At 33.0% G+C, this 24,042-nt stretch overlaps 1 protein-coding gene across 1 annotated transcript; it reads left to right on the plus strand.

Annotated features, from left to right (window-relative positions):
- The first annotated feature begins 17,046 nt into the window (after nt 1–17,046).
- On the plus strand, nt 17,047–18,928 carry LOC127841895 (uncharacterized). The gene is made up of 3 exons (XM_052371026.1): nt 17,047–17,477; nt 17,759–17,930; nt 18,066–18,928. Exons 1-3 carry the CDS (start codon nt 17,343–17,345, stop codon nt 18,308–18,310), a joined length of 552 nt encoding a protein of 183 aa, XP_052226986.1. The 5' UTR covers nt 17,047–17,342; the 3' UTR covers nt 18,311–18,928.
- Nucleotides 18,929–24,042: the final 5,114 nt, after the last annotated feature.

Genomic DNA, 24,042 nt, shown 5'->3' on the forward strand with positions numbered 1-24,042 from the left:
ATCAGTCTTTATGCATTATGATTATATGGATATGATTGTTTGATGTTAACAAACCTACATTTTTGTGTCACATAATATTTAAGAACTATAATTACTGTGTATAAACCTACATATATTTGAAAATAAATCTTAAAAGGGCAATATAAACAATATAAAAAGGTAGAATAAGAGACAAAACCTACTTATCTGTTGGTACAAAGCTTTCAAAATCACTAACCATATACATTCTTATTATTTTAATGAATCTATCACTGGTTGATTCAATCAGTCAGCATTTTTTTGCAGAGGGTTTTTATAAGTTTTTCCAAAGGAGAGGACCTGGATCAGGGGCGGCTCCAGGATTTCTGTTTGGGGGGGGGGGGGGCGGGATATTGAAAGATTCGCTGGGGTCCAGGGCAAAGCCCTTCTAAGGGTTCCAGGGTGCGAAGCCTCACGGAAATCGCCCCCGGAAGCTCCATGATTTAGTGATTTTGAAGGCTTTGACAATCACTTCTCGAGCATGTCACGCCTTATGTACTTTCATCAAATTACCTTTTTATAATGCCAAAAAAGTGCAAAGTTTATATGTAATACGGATAAACCGGGCGACAGAGAGTCTAAAGTTAAAACATTAAGCGATTGTCTGTGATTAGTGGTAAATGTTGTGTACGAAAAAGAAGAAAAATAAGTTTAAATAGGTGATTAAGATCTAGTTAAGTATGAAACATCAAATAAATTCAATTTACTATGGCGATTTTAGGGGGGGGGGTACGCCGCGCCCCCCCCCCCCCTTGGATCCGCCTATGTGGATAACACCTGTTCACCAAACATGAATACCGGTACATGTTTTTTTCTGGAATAACGCAGGTATAGTCGTTATATGGGTCACTTTTATTTTTCATTCACTTCAAATCACAATTTTCCGCTTGATCAAAAAAGTTTGATCACACCTTAGATGATAAACATAGAATCAAATTGTATGGCCTTGTTTCAAATGAGGCAATAGTCAAGTGATATACTGTCAACTTGCCATTTAACAACTCTAATGACAAGGGTTGGTATTATATTTTTGTCTACAAAATATATCAATAATGAAACACATGTCACCATCATTAATGTATAGCCTAAAATTTGTATAAAATTTGTATAAATATAAAAATTATGTCTGTTTTCAGACAATACACTGCATGGATATTTATGGAAAACAAACATTTCCCCATAAATAGAAAGGCATTTGTTAACCAGCAGACAGTAACATAATCATTGAACTTTTTTACCATGTTTAAAAAAAGATTTTCTTTTTTTTTGGGGGGGGGGGATTCTGAGGTTGGGCCTGGGGATGGTTTAGTATGCCAGGTAAGTGTTGTTTCGTCAAAGTATGAGTCAAATCTAATCATAAATAAAGAAGTTATGGCAATTTTAGCAAAATTTAATAATTGTATCTTGAGAGTCAATGTCATTCAAACGTCAAGGCAAAATTCAACTTGCCAGGTACAGTACCCTCATGAAAGTTATACAGTATGTGAGGTTTGACAGCAATAGCCTTAATACTTCAGAAGTAAAGTGGATCTAAACACAAAATTTAACAAAATATTCAAAGTAAAAAAAAGGCCATAATTCCATCGAAATAACTACCAGAGTTATGCAACTTGTCCTGTACAGTCCACTTATGATAGTTAGTAAGTGTTGCAAGAATGAAAGCAATAGCTTTGAAACGTTAGCAATAAAGTCGACCTAAAAACAAAATTTAACCAAATGTTCAAATTTTTTAGTATAAAAGGGGCAATAATTCTGTAAAAATGCCAGGCAGAGTTACAGAACTTTGCCTGCACAGTTCCCTTATGATAGTTAGTAAATGTTGCAAGTATGAAAGCAATAGCTTTGATACTTTAGGAATAAAGTGGATCAAAACACAAAACTTTACAAAATTATCATTTTTCTAAGTATAACAAGGTATGTGTTTGTCAGAAACATTATGTCCCCTTTTGCGCCGCTTTGAAGCTATATATTTGACCTTTGACCTTGACCTTTCACCACTCAGAATGTTTAGCTCCATGAGATACACATGCATGCCAAGTATCAAGTTGCTATCTTTAATATTGCAAAAGTTATTGCAAATATTAAATTTGGGCAAACAAACAAACACACAAACCAACAGACAGGGCAAAACAATATGTCCCCCACTATAGTGGTGAGTGACATAAAAAGGGCACATAATTCTGTCAAAATGCCAGCCAGAGTTATCTAACTTTGCCTGCCCAGTCCCCTCATGATAGTAAGTAAGTGTGCCATGTTTCAATGCAAAAGCTTTGGTACTTTATGAGAAAAATGGACCTAAACACAAAACTTAACCTTAACACAAAACTTAACCGGAGGCCGACGCTCAGGTGATGATAATAGCACATTTTTTTTTCAAAAAAGAAGATGAGCTAAAAAGGGCATAATTGATAATGAAGAAACATTCTTAAGAAGCTGCATTCCTAAACTGATCTGCTTTCCAAAACCCAGGACATAAAATATAAATGGCTTTTCAACAACATGGGAATCCTGTTCCAATATAAAGAAGTGAAACTCCAGCTGCTAAGCCACATACTGCATGAGTTCAATGAGAAGATATCCATAAGTAAGCAGTAAACCCATAATTGTTATTGCCTCTTTTTATGTGGTTCCTGTGCAAACATTTACAATTCTTATTCCTTGCCCACAATTTCAAATCTTAAATCCACAAATGTGGTAATGGATAAAAAGGAATTTTAAGCAATGTAATCAATGGTTTAATGGTTGTATCAGTCATAGTATGAAATATGTAAAGTTTTATTACTTAGATGTATTAAAATACCTGTACATTACTATAATCAGTTATATCAAGTTATTTAAATTGTTATAAATTGTGAAATTGTTTTATACATGTTATTATTGTCTTAACTCTAGTTATATCAATTTATTACATAATATTTTACTTTGTTTTAATAGTGTAGCCGGTATTGTTTTATTGCTTATGTTCCTTACAGCATTCTTATTCATATCACACATTTTAAGATCATTAATCCTTTAATTAATGCTGCATAATATTATCAATACCTCTTATTTTTTATCAATTTTATGTACATATATATGTTTTGTACAACGCCATTGAATATAATTATATAAAAAGGCGTTTCATCAAATTAGCAAGTTTCAAGTTTCAAGTTTACTGAAACACCAATATAATTACAGGAATCTAATAAAAAAAGAACAAGTTTTTTCTCCAAGTCTGCGAACAGTTATGATTAAAAATATACATTTGATAGTATCAAACCATTCAGTACAAGTACAACATAATTAAATAGTTGAAGTGTGGAATTTCCTGATTATACATATAGATCAGTTGACTATAAATGAAGGTGTCAAAGGTTGACCGTTTGCCACAATTACAGGTGGTGGTAATGTTTGAACTGATCTTTGTAATTTCAGTAATGCTCATCTTAAACTGGAGTGTTTAGAAACGACAGTAACTACTAATGCTCATTTGGTATTTGTCGGCTCAGGTACAACATTTTAATACCCCGTGTACACTTGAGAATACTACAAAGTACCTGGGGTATGGAAAATATACTAAAAAGTATCCCCGAGTATGGCAAGTTGCCTTTAACGGTATTTAACTAAGCCGGGTAAATTGTAGTATACTTCAGAGTACCTGGGGTACTTTAAGGTGAAGTACATATACATGTAGCACCTGAACCGACAACGACTGGAGCCTGATCATATTGTATTAAGGAGGATATTTAATCATCTAAAAAATGCCGTTCTTCGCAGGCAGTCTTTACTGTCATATATTTAAATCACTAGCCTGAGAGCAATTTTTGCTTTTCGTCCATTTGGTTCACATTTTTTTTGTAAGAGGTAAAAATCACGTGTGTATGGATGTCATCTTTAAGTTTAAAGGGTGGAACAAATTATGCATGGGTAATACAGTAATAATTATAAAGTCTACATGCTGAAATATATTGATTTTTAACGCAAACCAACTGGTTCGTATGAATAATGTTCTAGAGCCTTCTATTACTAATCATAATGTTGGCATTTAAACCATACTAAAATTACTATCAGACTGGATCACAAATTCACATTCTAAACATGAATTACAAAATGTAAAATGTTAAACAATTATTTTCCCGTATACTGTACAACTAGGTCCCCTTATTTGTTCGATAAATACAACAGAACTGACCGTCTCCTCTCTGTAAACACACGTTTGCCATCGAAGCAATGCCTAACGTCACTCACTTTCTTCATTTGTTCACATTTGTGAAGTGCGCGTAATGATTCCATCTGCGTAAATGGACAAAAAATAGTTCCATTGAGATGCATTAATACTACCAAGTTTTTGCCCGATGAATCGTAAATTTATAAGTCATATTACTTAATTTAATGCATGCGATCTTAAATATCCAATCAAATATACATTGAATGCGTTTGTTCGGTTTTACCCTAATTTTAGGCAAAATGGCATGCTGAGCATTTCGCAGAGGTGTATGTGAAAGCAGGGAACGACAACTCTGTGTGGAGATTGCCAAAACTGGTGTGAAACAATACCTTTACGTCGGATCACTTCTGCGCTCGTCGATTACACAGTAAAGTTAATAATTTGAGGTAAGTCTTCCGATCGTTTAACTTTATCAAGAGTTACATCTACAGCTTAGTGTTTAAGACTTACGACATACATAATTTGACTATTACGTCGATATTTAGATAAATAAACAACTTAAAAAAAGTCACGTTATGGGGAATAACTGTTTATCAGCAGCGATACTTGTAGTAGAGGCGTATAAAGTTTCTAAATTAAAATTATGTCACACTTTCTGAAATTCGATGAACTATAACAAGGTAAAAGTATCTAATAAAAGGCTCTTCAGGGGGTAAATATCTGTCACTTGAAAGCCAAGTGTGTGATGCAACTATTGATAATGAGTTGAGTAAAAGCTTTGTTCTGACATGAATAACAATAAGATGCAAACACGAACATTCATGCACACGCCTTACATTCTAATCTTATCTAACAATCAGACGAACACAGAAACATGTTTATACAGCCATCCTAATTACATAGAAGATTGTTCATCTCAAGTGTACTTACGAATGCACGACGAATACTTTAGACATCACTCACAGCGCATTTGTTTTGTTTATTAGGATTATTAATTAACAGACAAGTTTGATCATTCACTATATCGATACATGACGGATTTTTATTAACTGTTTAACTGAGATATTAACACAAATAGAGATTTATGTATTTATTTGTGGTATGCAGATAATATTCAAATCGAAAGTTCCTATTATATTACACAGAAGTCATTTAGCTTGCCTTTGAAAAACTCATTAACATCGTTACATTACTAATTGTTCTGTCAGAAGTAGAGTAGATTGATAAATGCTGTGCTTATCTTTTGTAACGAGAACTATTAACGAACGGTGACAGCGTCTGACATGTTGTTTTAGTGATTCACATGTTACTATCTTATCAACTATGACGGATAACCAGGCAGGTGAGTGATTAAGAAGTTTTCCAATGTCACAGCGGTGGTTTTAACTGAAAAACTATGGTGAGGAAGTAACCATTATGTTTATTATGTTTCTTGGTGTGGAATGTAAAGGTTTTCGCTAGTTGAAGGCAATTGCATGAAGAAGAAGAACTTTTATTTCAACAAATACATAAACATATATACACAATTGAAATAGACCATTATGGTCCTTGTTCAACACATATCACATATCATGATGTAATATTCATATCAGTGTATTTATCCCTATCATCTCAGCACTATGCACAACTGTTTGAACGTACATTTGTTTTCAATCATTTACGATGATAAGTAATACTCTTCGCTGTAAATTTGTTTTGCGTTGGTAGATATTATTTAGAATACAAATTGAAAGTCATTTATATATAAATTACATTATTCTTCTTTTATCATAGAATGATTGAAAATTTAAGTACAGTTAATCTAAGGTGATAGGTGATGCAACTTGAATAAAATAGCTCATCAATAACCCATTATCATCGAAATATGGCGATTATTAGAAAAACGAGTGCAGAAAGGAAAGCTGATTTACCAATCATTCTCATAACACACGGAAGAGTTTTCTCTCTTTCTAAACGATACGTTCGGTATACCCAAAACAGCTAGACTTGGTTTAAGTTTCGAGATTCAAAATAAAATATCGAAATCTTAATCACCAATTGTAACATTTTGTTGCAATATATCTTACTGAAATAATTGAACTTGCTTCATCACTACATTTAATATTGGATCTATCATTTACATGCATGTGATCCTACCACACTAATATTATACAATATTTATACATCACCATGTGTTAAAAACGATTCTTATTTTATAAATCACTATGAACATAATTTAAAATTTATCTGTAGTCATATGACACGGAATACTTTGGCTTTATAGGGTCGAATAATTATTTATGCATATATTTGCAATGCAGATACCCTAGTAACACCGATTGCAATTTTGATATACGGACAAGTGAATCAGGAAACTGATGGTGAACTATAGTTTATACTATACAATAAACGATATAAATATTAATGCATTGTATAATGTGCTTTTCTCAATTATGTTATCATTTGTAATCAGCTCGACAGTTTTAGACATATTTGGTCTATGGTAATACTGCTTAAGATATTTTCCTCGTTCGCAATCACATAGCTTACACTCAAAAAGAAAATGGAATTGTCTTCTAATTTATTACATTTGTTCCATAGTCTTTGTTCCCTTGGCCTTCTATTCCATCTGCCTGTTTCAATATTTAATCTATGTGATGACATTCGTAACTTTGTAAGAGCATTTCAATAGCATTTTACATTTACATGTTCAAGATATGGTTGAAATTCGAGAAACCTAATCTACACAACGTATCTTTAACAAGTGAAGCCCAGTTCTGCTTACGTGGGTTATAATCAATATCATTTAACATAGTATTGTAAATAAATGACACATATTTTCTTTCACTACAGCCAGTGATCTTCAACCAATATTTAACTATACAAACAAGCCTCTGGGAATGTAAATCCATACGGCCAAGATCATAAATAAAATCGTATTGAGTGTTACTTTGTATGCACTCTTTCAATCGGAGTTGCTCGAGCAAACCCCCAAACCTCAGCACTATAAAACCGTATCGGTTTAACTATCTTTCTGAAAGAGATCTAACATATGTTCAACAGTAATATTAACGTAACTGTACACATATTTCCTGAGTTTAAATATCGCTTTAAGAGCCTGACCAGACAATGTCCCATGTGATTCCTTGAATGAACCTCCTGATATAAATATTATACCGAGATAAGAATACGTATAAACAATTTCTATGTGGTTTCGATCATAATACAAGTTTAGATTGTTTTGAAGTCTACCATCTTTTCTAAATATAAGTACTTTGGTTTTATCTCTATTAACAGTTAATTTCCATCTGTTACAATATGTCGATAAAATATCTAGATTTTTTACCAGGCTTTCCGAATGAAAAAACTGGTTATTAGAATAGCGAATGTCGGCGGGCAGGCGGGCGGGGGGGGGGGGGGGTTGGGCTGCCTGGCGGGCTGGCGGGCGGAACAAGCTTGTCCGGGCCATAACTTTGTCGTTCATTGTGACATATTAAAATCATTTGGCACATGTGTTCACCATCATTAGACGATGTGTCGCGCAAAAGTATAACGCCGATATCTCCAAGGTTAAGGTCACACTTTGAGTTCAAAGGTAAAAAATGGCCATAAATGAGCTTGTCCGGGCCATAACTATGTCTTTCATGGTGAGATTTTAAAATCATTTGGCACATTTGTTTACCATCATTGGACGGTGTGTCGCGCGAAAGAATTACGTCAATATCTTTAAGGTCAAGGTCGCCACGACTAAATATAGATTGATTTTGAAACAAGGGTGGTAATTTTGAACAATCAGTAACAATGCACATTTTGAATTGGTCTCCCTTTATCAGATTTTTTTTTTCAAATTAAAATCAAGGTCGCCACGAGTAAAAATAGATTGAATCTTACACAAGGGGGTAACAATGCATATTTTGCATTGTCTCCCTTTATCAGACTTTTTTTTCAAATTGAAAACCTGGTTTTGTGACAATTTTGTCCCTTGTTGTGCAGTTCTTCCGCTGAATTTGCGAAAATCACAATGTCATCTGCATACATTAACAGAAAAATCTTAAGAGTACCAATATCAACACCTTTAGCACCTTTTAAGAAACATTCATCTTCTATGTCATTCAAATACATAGCAAAGATAAAAGGACTTAAACACTCGCCTTGACGTACTCCTGAAAAGCTTTCAAACATCTCTCCAATTTCACAATTTAGTTTAACACATGAGCGTACTTGCTTATACATAGATTTGATAACATTAAAACGCTTACTTCTAATACCCAGGTTGCATAATTTGTACCAAATGTTTGGTCGAACCAAATAATCGAACGCTATAGAAAAATCAACAAAAACACAAAATAACTGTTTGTTTTAATTACTTATATGGGTAATTAACCATGTAAAACAAAGATATTGTCCCTAGTTCCCATATTGGCCCTAAAACCAGCTTGCGCTTCTACATATATCCTTTGCACACCTGTAACGTATTAGAACGTACACGTTTTTTCTCTCCTCTTTTAAGCGTAGGAACCCTGAAACTCTTTTTCTTAAAAAATAAAATTATCAATGTTTGTAAATGAATTGAAACTTAATCAAATACAAACATTAAAATAAGACTGCGACGTTCGAATGTTCAATATACAGTCTGTTGACTATAAACTTGTCAAATAAAGTTTCGACCATTTATGCTTAATAATTGAGAATTAAAATCAATAAATATTTAAATGCTCAAAATTCATCTTAAAAAAGCAAATGAGTGGTATTTTGAAAACAATGATTTTCTGTCTTGTGTGTGGTATTAACTTAAGAAAGTTCTGCATTTCGAATGTTTAAATGACAACGTTTTGGCAAAAAATCAAACAACGGATCATGTGTTATATTGTTTATTGATCTGTATTGAATTTTTCAAAAAGACGTTTTTATACGTTAAAGAGGTTTATTTGCTATTGACAAAGTTCGTAAAAATACGTTACAGTTCTTCTTAGTATTCTCAGGCACTTCATTTTTCAGTTGTATAAAAGCGTAAAAATACGGTAGAAACCGCTATGGGGCAACCCTTTCTAAAACAAATTATAACGTATTTAAGCAGATAATTGTTTGACGATAAACAACTGTGACGGATAAAAACGTATTTTAGGCCCGATTGTCGTTGTAAACCGTAAAATGTATTTTAAAAAACGCGAAAATCCGTTACAGTATTGAACATTGTGAAAAACGTGCACGTTTAACAACGTTGTAGGTGTTACCTTTAGAAAACACCCCGGTTCTAAGGAGAGAAACATTGTATACGTTTCAATACTCTAAAGCGTTTCGCTGCAAAAATCGACCAGGTGCCTAAAGGATATATAGTTTTCCTCTGTCAGACTAGTGTTTATAAGTCTTGTAAATTTTTTTCCAACAACACTTAGTTTTGTTATTCCTCTAAAATTCGTAACATTTGACACACTGCCTTTCTTATGGATAGGTACAAAATAGCCATCAATCCAACATGAGGGGAATAATTACAGTCTAAAATCTTATTGAACAGTTTCACAATGCTATCAACTAATACATTTTTACCGTACACTAAAAATTAATTAAAAAATACAATCGGGCCCTGCACTTCGCCCCAACTTTAGTTCTGAAATACCTTTCAATACATCTGCATTTGTAAATGGCATGTGCATTACTATGTTTAAAACGGCCAGAAGACGATGCTGCATGGTATTCATGACCTACAGATTAAACATGCGTGTTGTAAGGTTCCCGTAGCAATGTAGATATTACTATCTCTGCTATCTCATTGACTGTATAAAATATATCGAAGATCTATTCAAACAGGTCAAACTGGCCATAACTAGTTGAAAGCCCTTTTAAAAAATAGAATGAATTAACTAAGTTAGTTTCTATGCTTTTATCGTGTAACTGACGCTTGCACATACACAAAAATTACCACCAATAAACAAATTGTCATAACCTTTACGATACATTGTATGTCAATTTTTTTAAATGATATACTCGGAACATAGAAATCATGTTTATAATTTAAAATCGATGTACGTGGCTGTGTCTATTTAAATAATCAAATAATCATTCGAATTCAAACCATTCATTTTATTATTTTAAATGGGATGATATGAACATTTTTAAATAGATTTAACTTATAACGACATTATACAAAACACTGTATTAGTTTACTCTCATCATGGGATGGCTGATTGGTAATACTTTCAAAGTGGATTTTAAAACCCATGACATAGTACATTTAATGCAAATTATATGTTATAATTAAGATTATAACTTGATGTTTTATGTGCATTTCTTTTAAAGGAAACAATGAAAATCATCGCTGTTTTATTCACTGTGATCTGCGTGTTAGTTTTGGTAAGTTTTAGTCGGCGATCATTATCAAGGAATGTCTGTAAGTTTTCCTTAATTTGAATTATGCATAGCTCATATATTCCTCGTTGTCGTAATACAGCTTACTATACACCTGTACATTTGTTTCTGATCGCCTAATTATGAAAAACTTCTCATGTATTATACAGGACATTCTTTGTCAATTATCAACATATCAATCCCGATATCGCCCAGACTGCGAATATAAACAATGCATGAAGCCTATTAGACACCATGGCAACTGTCCTCGATGGGGGTCCTGTCAATGGTACTGTCAAGCAAAGCTTGCTAACTGTACAGTTGGAACCAGATATCACTGTGCTCGAGACCAGCGTAACCTAGATCAGTTTACAAATGCTTGCGCTGTAGCAATATTTTGTTTGTCAGGTAAACTGTTTGGAAAATCTCATTACTTTAAATCCAGTCAGCAATATTAACACAGCAGGGTTAAAGAAAGTTATTTTAACTTCATTGTATAATGATATTTGTTGTAAGACGTGTGCAGGATACACATTTTAACAGAAATGCAATTAATGGTTTATTAAATACAGGAACATTAAAAGATTTTAACACCAATTTATTAAAATCACAAATCTATTAAATGTACGACTACGATTTTTCGTAGGCGAAGAACCTCATTTATCAGTTCAAGAAACAACAGGTAAAGCATCAGTGAATTGTCGGCCATGTTACAAGAGCAACGTGTACAACAGTCGCCTCAACACTTCATCGGCCACGTTCAGTGAATGTAAAATGTTGAAGAAAAACCTTTGTAGAAAGGAGGACAACAAGATAAACTGTGGAAATCAAAATTATACGGAACTGACAAAGACCGACGGTTATTGTCGGTGTGATGCAAGGAATGGGTATGCTGCGCGGTCACAAAAAATGTGTTTTTATGAATATGAAGTCTGCTTCGTGAAGAAATGTCCAGAAGGCATGGAGCTGTTATTAAGTCAGTATATTTTTGCTTTGTAAGAAGTTTTAGAATATGTAAGTGTAATGTTACATATTAATAACATACATATAAAGAAAAGCACACGCGGACCAATAGTTTTCTGTCAATTGAAACCGTGTAAGAACCTCGATGGTGGGTCAGGTGGACTATGTATTTGATTTATTGCAGACTAACATCGTTATTTATTCTCAATTTATGTAACGCTTCGCTGGTAGAAGTTCTTAAATAATGTGTTGTAGATTACACATGTGGTATGCTATGCCCTACTGGATATGCGAGACAACCAGCATCAGATATATGTACAAAGGTTTCAGAGTAAGCGAAAAAGTGTTCAAGGGAAAAAGTATTCATTCGTTCATACAATTTTGACATACTAGATATCATATGACTACTTTTTTAGATGTTGTGTCAGCAAGGAACTGTTATTTGTTAAAAGCATGGTGAATTGAAAGAAATAAGTTAGGTAATAATTTGATGTTATTATGGATTGTTTGATGTAACGATTTTAGTTAAGGTTGGTTTGTTTATTGGCATATGTTATATTTCAAAATTGATTTATTCATAGTTTAATAATCATGAGCTCTAACAAATAAAACACCGTTAAACTTAGAATGTTAGTCAAAATAATGTGCAAAATTCTTGCCTTTTACAATTAGTTAGGCTTTATTATTATATGAAACAGACGATAGTATTTATGTGTAAGGCTATGTTTTCAACGTGTTATTTTTCAGAACACGACCCTTTACCTCCGACGGATCTGAACTTAATTTTACCGACGTACAAACGACTTCTATAAGTACGTATTTATGTTCAGATTTACATACGCCTCTCTTAATAATTCATGGCATATATATATTATTTATAGTAAGAAATAATGATATATTTTTTAGAGCTACATAATATATTTTATTAAATAATGTTTACTGCTTCAGCCACATATAAATTATGTACAACACATTAAAGTATAAACAAATTAAGAAATAAAAGTACTTAAAGGATGTCTATAAACGGACGATTCTTTTAATATCAGATCTAACAATACACGTGGCAAAATATTTAGCCTTTATTAATCAGACGCACACATTTAAAACTTGAACCGCGTAACGATGTGAACATTAATTTGTACTTTTCCTCGTTAACTTTTGAATGAACTTATATCCTGTATATGAAGTTCATAAAAAACATTTAAGTGAATTCAAGAATAGCCGAGTGATAAGAGCATGTTTCGGATTCGGAAAAGATTTGAACCTCTTTTTGTAAATATCTGTTTTCGGTTAATCAGACTTGCTCTTTGTAAGTGCCGTTATATTTAAAAAGAAATGAAATTAAATTAAATGGCATGCATCAATTCATGCCTACACCTGTGAGCAGATGCCGTTTACCAATAATACATACGTACTATTGTGACGTTTCAGGAACATCAGATGCACCATCAACAAATGAGCAACTGTATAAGCAGATCATCATACCGATTTGTCTGTCTGTATTTGTGATCACAATACTATTCAGAAGGCAGTTAAAAGGTGAGTATAAAACAATTTCAATAAATCAATACAATAAATCAATAGATACTACTGCTACTTTTAATTCAGTGGTGAACAACTAGCCGTGACTGCCGTAACTGAACCCCGCGACATCTCTGGTTCGAAAATTTATTATTTTGTCTTCATACGACACATGCTTTTGGCATTTTCAGTGGGTTTTTAATAATTTATTCTTCCGTATGTGTTCATTCACATTTAAATTAGACTCAGATAATGAAAAGTTAAATAAAGGATAGATAGATAGATATATTTATTTCAGTATATAAAATACATGTAGCATGGTACACAAAAAAATTAAAAAATTCAACATATCATGAAATACAAATGCAAAATATCACAGATCAGCTAAAAGACTAGAGCTTAAAGGCAATTTGATAGCAATCATTTTGGTAAAAAATACATAACTATTGCTTCTTTTTATATCATGTGTTAACATATAAAATTGGTGAATCAAATATTAATTACTATCTTAGTGTACCAGGGCATGCATTCACATACCCAGGATAGCACAAAAAAGGGAATGGGAATTCTCTTATTTCCATTGTGGTCCTGGTGAATGATGACATGTCCTAGCAAGGCACAACAACTTTGTTCTTAAAGATGGTAAACTTAGCAAATTAACATTTGATTAAAAATACACATCATTTTTATAATAATAAACATCACAGGGAGATTACAGGCTTTATTAATAAAACTACAAGCTATTTAAAATATGCTTTTTTACTGCAACCTTAAATGTCTGTAAGTTGGGGGGATCTTTGATGTCAATTGGTAATCTGTTCCATAAAGAACATCCCTTATATGAGAAGGACATTTTGCCAAACCCTTTTACTTTCGGGATACTGAAACATGACCCTTTGCTAAATCTAGTATTATGGTTATGAACAGTACTGGCTAATATAAAATTCTCATTCAAGTAAGTAGGGGAAGAACCAGAGTTTATTTTAAAAACATGGTTAAGAATAATCTGTTCTACTCTTTGTTCAACATGTAACCAGCCCAACTGAAGAATGTATTCTTTATTGATGTGACTTCTTTGATATAGTCTGAAAATAAACCTAATGATCTTGTTCTGTGTGACCTGGAGTCTGTTCTTCAGATTCTGAGAAATGCCATAATACCATATAGAACAGACATAATCAAAATGACATTGAATCAATTACATAATTAACATTTGTTTAGTATCTAATGATAAAAACCTTTGCTTTCTGTATAGGAACTTAAGTCTTGCATTTGCCTTCTTAATGATCGATGTAACCATACTTTCAAAACTTAAACATTTATCTAAAGTATCACCCAAATATTTGACTGAGTGAGTGTGCTGACATATGAAAATATATGATAAGAAAGTATGTGAATTTATATTTACCCTGAACTGATATTCGTTGTTATATGACTTAGCAATTCACAACATAAAGACCCAAAACGTCATGAAATACATAGGGTAACATCTGATAAACCAGATCCTGTTTCATCTCTTTATGTCCACATGTTTTAACTTTTAGTCTTCGGTATTTAGATATTGTATAAAACCTAACGTAGTATAGCTTTATTTTATACTTTTCAAAAGCTTGAATTTGCATTTATAAATTTTGTCATTTTATGTTAAATCATGTGTGGGTCCAATGAAAGATAAAGAAGAATCCAAACCAACTGCGATAGAAACACCTGAAAACAAAAACACATCAGGTTCGTACAAAGTTGTCTGGAATTATTTAAACAATCAAAAGAAACACACACAAAAAACGCTCGACAGTTCCTGACAAATATTGAGCAACTTATTATAAACAATGTAAAAACCTTTTTTTACCGGTAGATATTTAAAACAATATTACATGTTTTCATATTTTTTATCGAAAACAAACCAACGACTGGAAGTTGAAATCATGCGAGTTAAATTACGAGTGCAAAGCATCTAAATTTACGGTCATTTAATATTCGGAAACATTCTATGACACAAAAGTATTATTTCTTTTTTAAACGGCTTTTAACTCAGTTCTTATCTTCCACTGTCTCTAAAATGCGAAGCATTACTTGAAGCTCGCCCCAAAATCGTCAGCAACGGTTTCTCCGTCGATAAGTTATACCTCAATTTCCCATAATAAACTATCCATTGAGGCGTGCTTATGGAAACACGGGTTAATGAGTGCATGAATTGCATTGAAATTCTAATCATGTTGAGCTTCAGTGGAAACGGCAACAACAGCAATCACGTGTATATTTAACATCGTATGAAATTTACAGAATTCTTTTGATTTTTTATTGATATTTATATTTTTATAGGTTACGTTATTTGATCCTTTGTATGGAAAATATGTTAATTTAACTCATGTTTAAAGTATTTTGGTGCGTGACTTTCATGGATAAAAAAGCGATTATCACACTGAAGGTACATAACTGCTCAACACTTTGTTGGTAGCCGGTGATCGGAATGTGTACCATTTGCCGGTAATTATTGCAGAATAACACAAGGTTTCATTTTTGTTTGTATGCATGTTTGTTTGTGCCGTATAATAATTAAGCATACTGTATGAGGCTTAACAGTTACATTGCATATTTCCGAACCTACATCCTGTATGAAACTAAGAATATGTGTAATTTAAACTGTAGCTGATAATAAGAAATATCGTTTTCCATTGCGAAATAACAAGTATTGCCTGGTTATTATATTTTAGTCCGTGCTAAACCTTCACATGACATCCCTACCGCAAAATCGGACAGTGAAGGTTTGCTTGGGCAGGTAGGATATACGGATATAATTGCTTAAGCTCTTCGCACACGCATTGCGTCAACTATTTAGTTGACCTATACAGAGGGATACTACATGTAGTTATGGCTCTTTAACTTAAAATGCACATTACATGGTTATCGTTTAATCATCAAATGTTCTAATGCGTATGTCAAAACAGATGATGTGGTTTGCATGTCATATTGTCAATTGTTTTCAATCACTTTAAAACGATATGTTGCGTAAATGTTCGTTAAGTTGTTATCATGGTTTGAGGACAATTACCGCAAACATTTAAATGTATTATGTGTTTGTTTAATTTAGTCTATCATTGAATATTTAATATTCAAACAAGAATGATATGCGGATTTATGATTAAAAGCAGGGATTTACGTAAATTACAGTAAATAAGATGTACGTATGCTTAAGTTCGTAATAACATGCCGATTGACTTCGTGTTTTGTGTTAATATTCCTTCGCAGAAACTTTGTAAGAATATCTACGCATTTTCGGAGAAAGTTAACGTATTTGAGGAAAGCAGATGTTTAGATATGATCAACATACATAATATATTTGAATTTGATGAGCTGAAAGAAATTGGCATAATTAAACTGGACACGATCTCGATGCGGACCATAGAAACGTAAGTGTTTTTGTGTGGTTTATCTGTATTGAGTTTGATGCGATTGTAGTATAACGCATTATTTTGAAGGAGACACTCTACACGTCGCAGGTCAAGAAATATAAATCGAGGTTTCGTCGTGTTGATTTAACACAAAAAGCATTTTCCCTTATTGGTATTCTCTTGGCAAATAACGACATATATTTTGTCTTGAAAAACAACAACAACAACATACAAATAAATGAACACCCTACATATGACTTGAGCTTTTATGCTTGATTGTAAGTTATGATTTATGATTGTGTAAAATAGATCGCCAGAGTTTTTTCTGGCCTTGGTCAATTGTCTTAATTGTAGAAAATCGATAAGACGATTGAATTAACACAGGTACATCGTGGTCGCATAATGCAATCGATTAACTCAGCACCAATGACTGGTCAACAATGAACAAAACACTCGAGATTCGTTACTTTATATCACTGTCTGCTGGTTATCTTTAAATCAGTTTAGTGTTTGCGCACGTGCTTATTTCTCTCTGTCTGTGTGTGTGCGTGTGTGTGTGTGTGTGTGTGTGTGTGTGTGTGTGTGTGTGTGTGTGTGTGTGTGTGTGCGTGTGTGCGTGTGTGTGTGTGTGTGTGTGTGTGTGTGTGTGTGTGTGTGTGTGTGTGTGTGTGTGTGTGTGTGTGTGTGTGTGTGTGTGTGTGTGTGTGTGTGTGAGTGCGTGCTTTTGTGTGTATGAGGGAGGCGTGTATGTATGAGGTCCATCCGCGCCTGGGGCTGCATTATGTGTAGACCTGTAGTGTCCCAGCATTTCAACTTAATTAACTAAGTAGACTCACGAAATTTGGGACATTGCAATAAGATAATTAAAATAAAATACATTTCAATGAAAAACATCCATGCCCATAAATAAATGAGAAAGTTTTTGTGTTTGCTATATTTAAACCAGAATCCAAGTGGAGGGATTTACTGCCTTTGAGATGCCGGGTGGAGAAACCACGTGCATGTATGAGTTCATGAGTTATCGGCTCTTTGGGAATGCAGACATGAAATACATTATGCGTTTAGCTGCGTTGCGTTATGCTCTACAAAACTATGGAGAATATGTGAACAAAGTATTACAATACATTCAATACATTACATTATCTAGCAAAGTTAAGGATGTTTCTAGCCATGTGAATGATGTATATCCATTGAAAATGTACAATAAACATGTGTTGGACCAAATGTGAGATCACGTAATATTAATATATGTACATATACTAAGACTACTTGGCCTCAAACTGCTCACATAAACAATTCTTTACATCTGTTAGATTTGTTTGTTAAGATCTATCACTGTCATGCGAATTGCGATACATAACGTGCATTCTTATCAAAACAACATTTCTTATAGTTGACAGGTGAGTCTGGAAAGGGCAAATCTGACAGCTCAAGAGTTAAAAACGCCAAACTCTTTTTTGAACTGCATAGCATTGAGTTTAAAAAAACTGAGTCGTCATCGATGGACAAGTGTGTTCTTATGTCATTTACTGATCTTGTTCGTGAAATTGCCAATACAGGACAAGGTAATTTAATTTTAGAACAGTTCCTATATGAATATTTTGAGAATATTTTTAAACTGCCTTATTTTAGCTTGGCCGCATGTTTACCGCCAATATATTTAACTTAAAAATGCTAACTATTAATGTTTTCGTTTTCAGGACCATTTTACGTGGAATTTTTGCGTGGTGCACTGAACTGCAAAATTAAACAAATCTTCGATTTTGGATTATACAAACAAAATCTTTCAAAAATACCCGGTTTGTATGTTACCTTGACAACCAGTTCACCACCTGAACGAGAACTGAATATTTTCCGGATGAAAACTGTTAGGCATGGTCTATCAAACAATTATAAAATAGTACCTCTGTTAAAAATCGAGGATTGCCCTGAAACTGCTATTTAATAAATGGTACGATGGACACAAATTAAAGGTACCTGCGGTTTTTGCGTGTTAAAATATTACTTTATTGGACATTTCTTTTCGTATCAGGAAATTGAAGAAAGCCAAGAAAATGTGAATACGTTGGAAAATATGTACTAATGTTGTTTTTTTTTACTTAAATGGATGCCGTTGATGCTCTTAATATAACATGTTTATATGTATTTTATCAATCATAATTATATTAATTCATAACGTCACGGAGATGATAAGTAGAGCTATAGCAAGTAGAAAATTGATTATCTGTGTCTTTAAAGGAGCCTTTTCACGTTTTGGTAAATTGATAAAATTAAAAAAAGTTGTTTCAGATTAGCAAATTTTCGTTAAAGTTACGATAATTGCGATGAAACAGTAATACTTCACATTTACAATGCTCTAAATTGCCGTTATATGCATCATTTGACGATTACAACACCTGAAAATTATAAAGCGTTGAAACGCGAAACGATTGGATAATTTGGAAAGTTCTGTTGTTGTCGTTATATTTTGTGAAACTACGAGGATTGCTTATATAAAGAATAACGTAATACCTCATTGTATGAGCACGCATGGCCGAGTGGTCTAAGTGGGTAGACTTTTACTCCAGGACGCCAGGGGTCAGTGGTTCGAGCCCTGATGAGGGTTACTTTTTTAAAATGTTATTATTGATTTTTTTACTAGAGCTTTTTAGATCCAATGTTAACATTTATCAATATAAAGCATTTAATGACAAATTTGAATACATGCCACAATCTGTGAAAAGGTCCCTTTAAGTCATTTGACTTTTGTTGCTACGATTGAAACAGGTTTAAAGATTAATGATAACAAATATCAGTGAATATAATATTTGTCTTTGGTTTAATCAGTTCCTATTCAATACTGGTGTGTGTACCAGTGTACTTGATGAAAAAGGTTAAATGAAGAAATATACCAAATTTCTTTTCTTTTAACACCACTTTTGCAAGGGATTTTGAATGACTATTTCGAGTTGCAAAAACACCATAGATCGATTTCATATTGCTACGTTATGTTAAACATCAGTTGCTTTAATGCACTTTGAGAGTTGTTTTTATAAATTTAACGCTTATAATTATTTTTCAAATAGCGAACAATTTTACAGAAAGCGTGTTGTATTATAAATATTTCTAGTACACAAACACATTAACCTAATATTTCGTATAACTGTGTGTCGCAGATAAAAAGGCGGATTTACTATTTCCAACGCGTCATTGATTTGCCGATTGTGTGTGTGTGTATTTGCATTTTAGTAATTTTATGCAAATTAGAAATTATATTATGGACTGTTGCTTTACAACAATAGACTATACATTATCGTAAGCTGACACATGATGAAGTTTTATTGCAATACTCAAATGAATTGTTTATGTAAATGTATTTTATGAAATAATTATACGGCGTGTCGTGCTTAAAAGACATTTTAAATTACTTTTATATAATTCAAACTGTAATTGGTTCCTTTTATGTTACACTAATTGTATTTTGTTATGTTACTCGTGTTTACAAAACAATGAAAAATGCATCCACATATCGTCGTCAACTTTAATCCCACGCATTCCAGAAAAAGTATACCGTCAAATAATGTACATGTAGGTTCGGTTGTTTTAACTTTAAATTTAAAAGATCCTTTGGTTTAATGATGAAAATCCATAAAGTGGTAGAAAAATATTGTTAATTTGAACTAAGCATGTTTTAACATAATTTAGATATTTGATGGAATACATTTATAATAGTTTTCAGACAGTAGAATGTGATACTTCTGTAAAAAATATCAACCAACTTGCATCTAAAATCACAATTGCTTCGATATGGTAGGTTTGACACATTAACATATGTATTTGTCATAAGAAATCTCGTTCAAAATCCATAATAAACTTGTCACTTTTTTATAACAAAGTCTAAGTGTTTAACACTGTCCCGTAAAGCAACACAAATACACTTAAATCAATCGTGAATACAATAAAAATAAATAAAAATACATGTTTCATTTATGATAGAGAAAGCTTGTCCATCAATTAATACTTTTCTTATATTTTACCAAAAATATAAGAAATGCGACATTAACGACATACTTCGAGCGAAAAAAAGTAATTCCTTATACACTAAGTGTCTTGCTTGCAATACGAATTGTTAACTACATTTCCCACATTGGGCCAATAATTTCGTATCGTGCAACCTTCTTTTCAAGAAGGCTTTTCAGAAACTGAGACGCTATGACATCATCTTTATGATAATGATACTTCTGTTATTATATCGCAACACACTTATTATTTTGTTGACACCATGTGAACTGCTAGGGTAACAAGTAATGCATCAACAACAATGTACGGGTCAATATCGCTATCCTTATGATTACATAATTCGTGTGTAAAACGTATTGCTCGAAGATATATATATATTTTTTCTTTTTATCAATAATCGTAATGTATATTATGAATTTGTATATGGTGTCAAAATACAACACTTTTGTAAAGGGAATTTCCATTATGAATTTATATTCTTAACGTTATAGTTATTTTATATCCAACTATTTTCATTTAATATGATGGTGACTGCACATTTTATTTTTATATTTACTGGTTTTTTTATACCGTTTTATCATAATTTCTATGCTTATAGAACGTCTTAAAGGGACATGTTGGTGTTATTTTGTCTAAGCTATCTTTATAACATAAATAGGATGATAAGCAGCGCACAGCGTACACCTGTGCGTAAAATTGTTGTACCCTGTGGCTACGTTAGAATCACGTGATTTGTTATGAAGACAGAGATTTGATCCAGCTACGCTGGTTCAAGTCAAATCTCTGCGCGGAGATTGAACATATGTGTAATGGCTTAAGGGTCCTACGCCAAGTCCGTGATTTAAGCACATTGCCATGTAGAGTCTGTACAACTTCAAAGAAGAAATTGCCAAACTGACCTTTGTGTATTAACCGTTAATAGATTTTTGTTGTAGTATTCAATAATATAGAGAAACAACCAAATGAAATACATAAATTAGAAAAATTGTGTTATATATATATGTGTTAATTGTTAATAGTGCGTCTTACTTGGTGTTGAATAACTTCAGCTGAAAAACATATCTTGACTCATCAAGATTAGGAAAACTGATATGTGAATGAGTTAAATTAAGTTGGCAATAAAAAGCACGATCCGCCGAACCAACATAAGTAAAGATATGATATAATTCGATATATAATGTAAGAATTGGTGGCGAACATGCGATTATGAGCAAGTGTTTTTTTCCTCCAGTTTTGAAGCCAAAGATGGCCCGATATCCCATCACAATTTTTCTACCTAATGGACTACATATAATTCAAAACTGAAAGTTTTAGGAATGAATCTATTTTGTTATCCATCCAAGTTATATTTATTCCAATTGTAAACGTCATATTATTATCAAGTTCTAATGAGAAATTCCCTCATTTACATCAAAACGACGCGATATTTCTAAAACCAACGTGCCCAGGCCACTTTCCTGAAATAGTGACAAATACACTGTGCTAAAAAAGCAATGGGTCAAAATTATATTAAACCCTTTTAGTGTTTTTTTTCCGATGTTATTTTAAAAATCGCCATGGGATTTACAAATCAAATAAGACATTACCTACCTAAACTTTCATACTTTTGGTGCATATATAATTTTTAATTAACATGAAAACAGTGCTTTAAAGTATTGAGGAAGACACGCTTTTATCAAATGTTCAATATATGTAAAATTATACGATTCATCGTCACTAAAGTAATCTAGTAAGGTGACTTTGTCCCGTTGGTAACATTTTTTGTCCCGGATCCGCGGGCAATTCTTTGATCCGCCCCTCTGTCCGTTTTTTTTGTAAGTCCGAATCTGGACCCTGCAATAACTCATAAAAAATACTCTTTCTAGGTTTTGTCCAGTTTTCGCGTCAGACAAAAATTGTGCTATGTGTGCGTTTGACATTTTTTCTGTCAAATGAATAATAATATAAGACTCTGTCTTTCATTCTAATCATATTCAAACATTATATAAAGATGTTCAACGGAATATTTCGTAAAGTGTATATGTATATTTGAATTTAATAATATTTATTTCTAAGTTTATATTTTATAGTGACCAAAATTGTATCTCTGCAACCAGCACACCCGGTCCGGTGATCATTAGTCCCCAGTAATCTGAGTTAAATGTTTTGTTAAATAAACGACTTAAATATTTAAACAACCTGTATGGCCTTTTATCTATTGTCCATAAAGTAGAGTAGATGTTTATGCACCTACGTGATTGGCCATTATGAGACTTGCTTTTCGTGTGCCGGTCTACAACTTTACTCACGTTGCACCAATCTGTAAGGGGCAAATTGTTCAACACTTGGCTGCGACCATCTTTGCTACCAAAGACGTAACATGGAGCAGAGAAAAATACCATCTGAAGCTAGAGAATATCGCATACTGGTGTGCTTTTGAAACCAGGCTGGTTGTGTTTTTCTTAAGGTGCCGCCGCTTATCCTGTAACAAATTCAACACTAATTATGGTAAACACGAAAAACAAAAACATGCCTGTGGTAGGATTTGAACTCGCATCGCCAGATTACTAGTTTTCCACTCTAACCACTGAGCCATAGACGCAATTGCGTAAGACAAAAAATTTAATCAATGTATAATTAAATGCTTGATATAATTTCACAAAAACAGCTTTTCCATATTTTGATTTAATGATTAAAATATAATAGACTAGTTTGAATTCAACATTGTAATAAAACAATAATAATAATAGATCTACAATTACTTTTATGCTACAGTAAATAAAAAAATCCATGGACGTGTAGATCTTGAGATCAAATTGATGTTTAAGGCGTAAGTTTGACGACAATTCAGTGTTGCATTTACTTTTTCAGTTATTTAAAATAGAAATCCACCTTGTAGGAAATGTGAAATGTAGCAAGTCGGCCCATTCTTTCGTCAAAAGACCTATCTTTGATTCTTCATTTATACGGAAATCTTCTGCGAAAACATCACAATACGGCGGGCTATGTTGATGTTGATCCGCCATTTTGAAGACTGCCGTGTAGTGTTTAAGCCTAAATCATTACTGTCTATCAGCCAAAGAGTGGTAAGTTCAAGCATTTAGGGTTAACACTATATGCCGCGTGAAAAACTTGGATAGAAGAGGCGTAATTAAGATAGAACTACCAGCATCTTAAATAATTACCTATTAATTAACACAGTTTGTGCCCCTTAAATCGCATACGATTATCGTAAATAATGAATTAATACCCGATCTATAAAACATGTGACTTTTGTCGAAAATTACTGTTTTTATTGAATGCCTTAGACCTGACCCCCTTAGGTTTATGTTTTATTGCATTTTTCGACCATTATATTTTTCCTTTTTCGCCAATGAATTGTACTAAAATGAGTACTTGAGTACGCCTTTTTACGCCGCTTTCTGTCATGGTACGACATGAGCTAGAAGGATTCCATCGAGACAGAATGTGTTGACTTGGTCAAACAAAACTGATTTGTTTCAAGCTGTACGTGAGGCGATGATCATATTACTAACCCTGACCGCCACAACTTGTACGGTAGAACGACCATTTAGATGAATCAAGACATGGCTAAGATCCACCATGTCCGACGACAGGCTCTCAGGATTATGCATGATCAGCGTTCACAAAGATCGGATAAACACCGATAAGAATCCAGTTGGATTGTTAGCTGCAATA

The sequence above is a fragment of the Dreissena polymorpha genome, chromosome 8, assembly GCF_020536995.1.
Source record: "Dreissena polymorpha isolate Duluth1 chromosome 8, UMN_Dpol_1.0, whole genome shotgun sequence".
Classification (NCBI taxonomy): Eukaryota; Metazoa; Mollusca; class Bivalvia; order Myida; family Dreissenidae; genus Dreissena; species Dreissena polymorpha.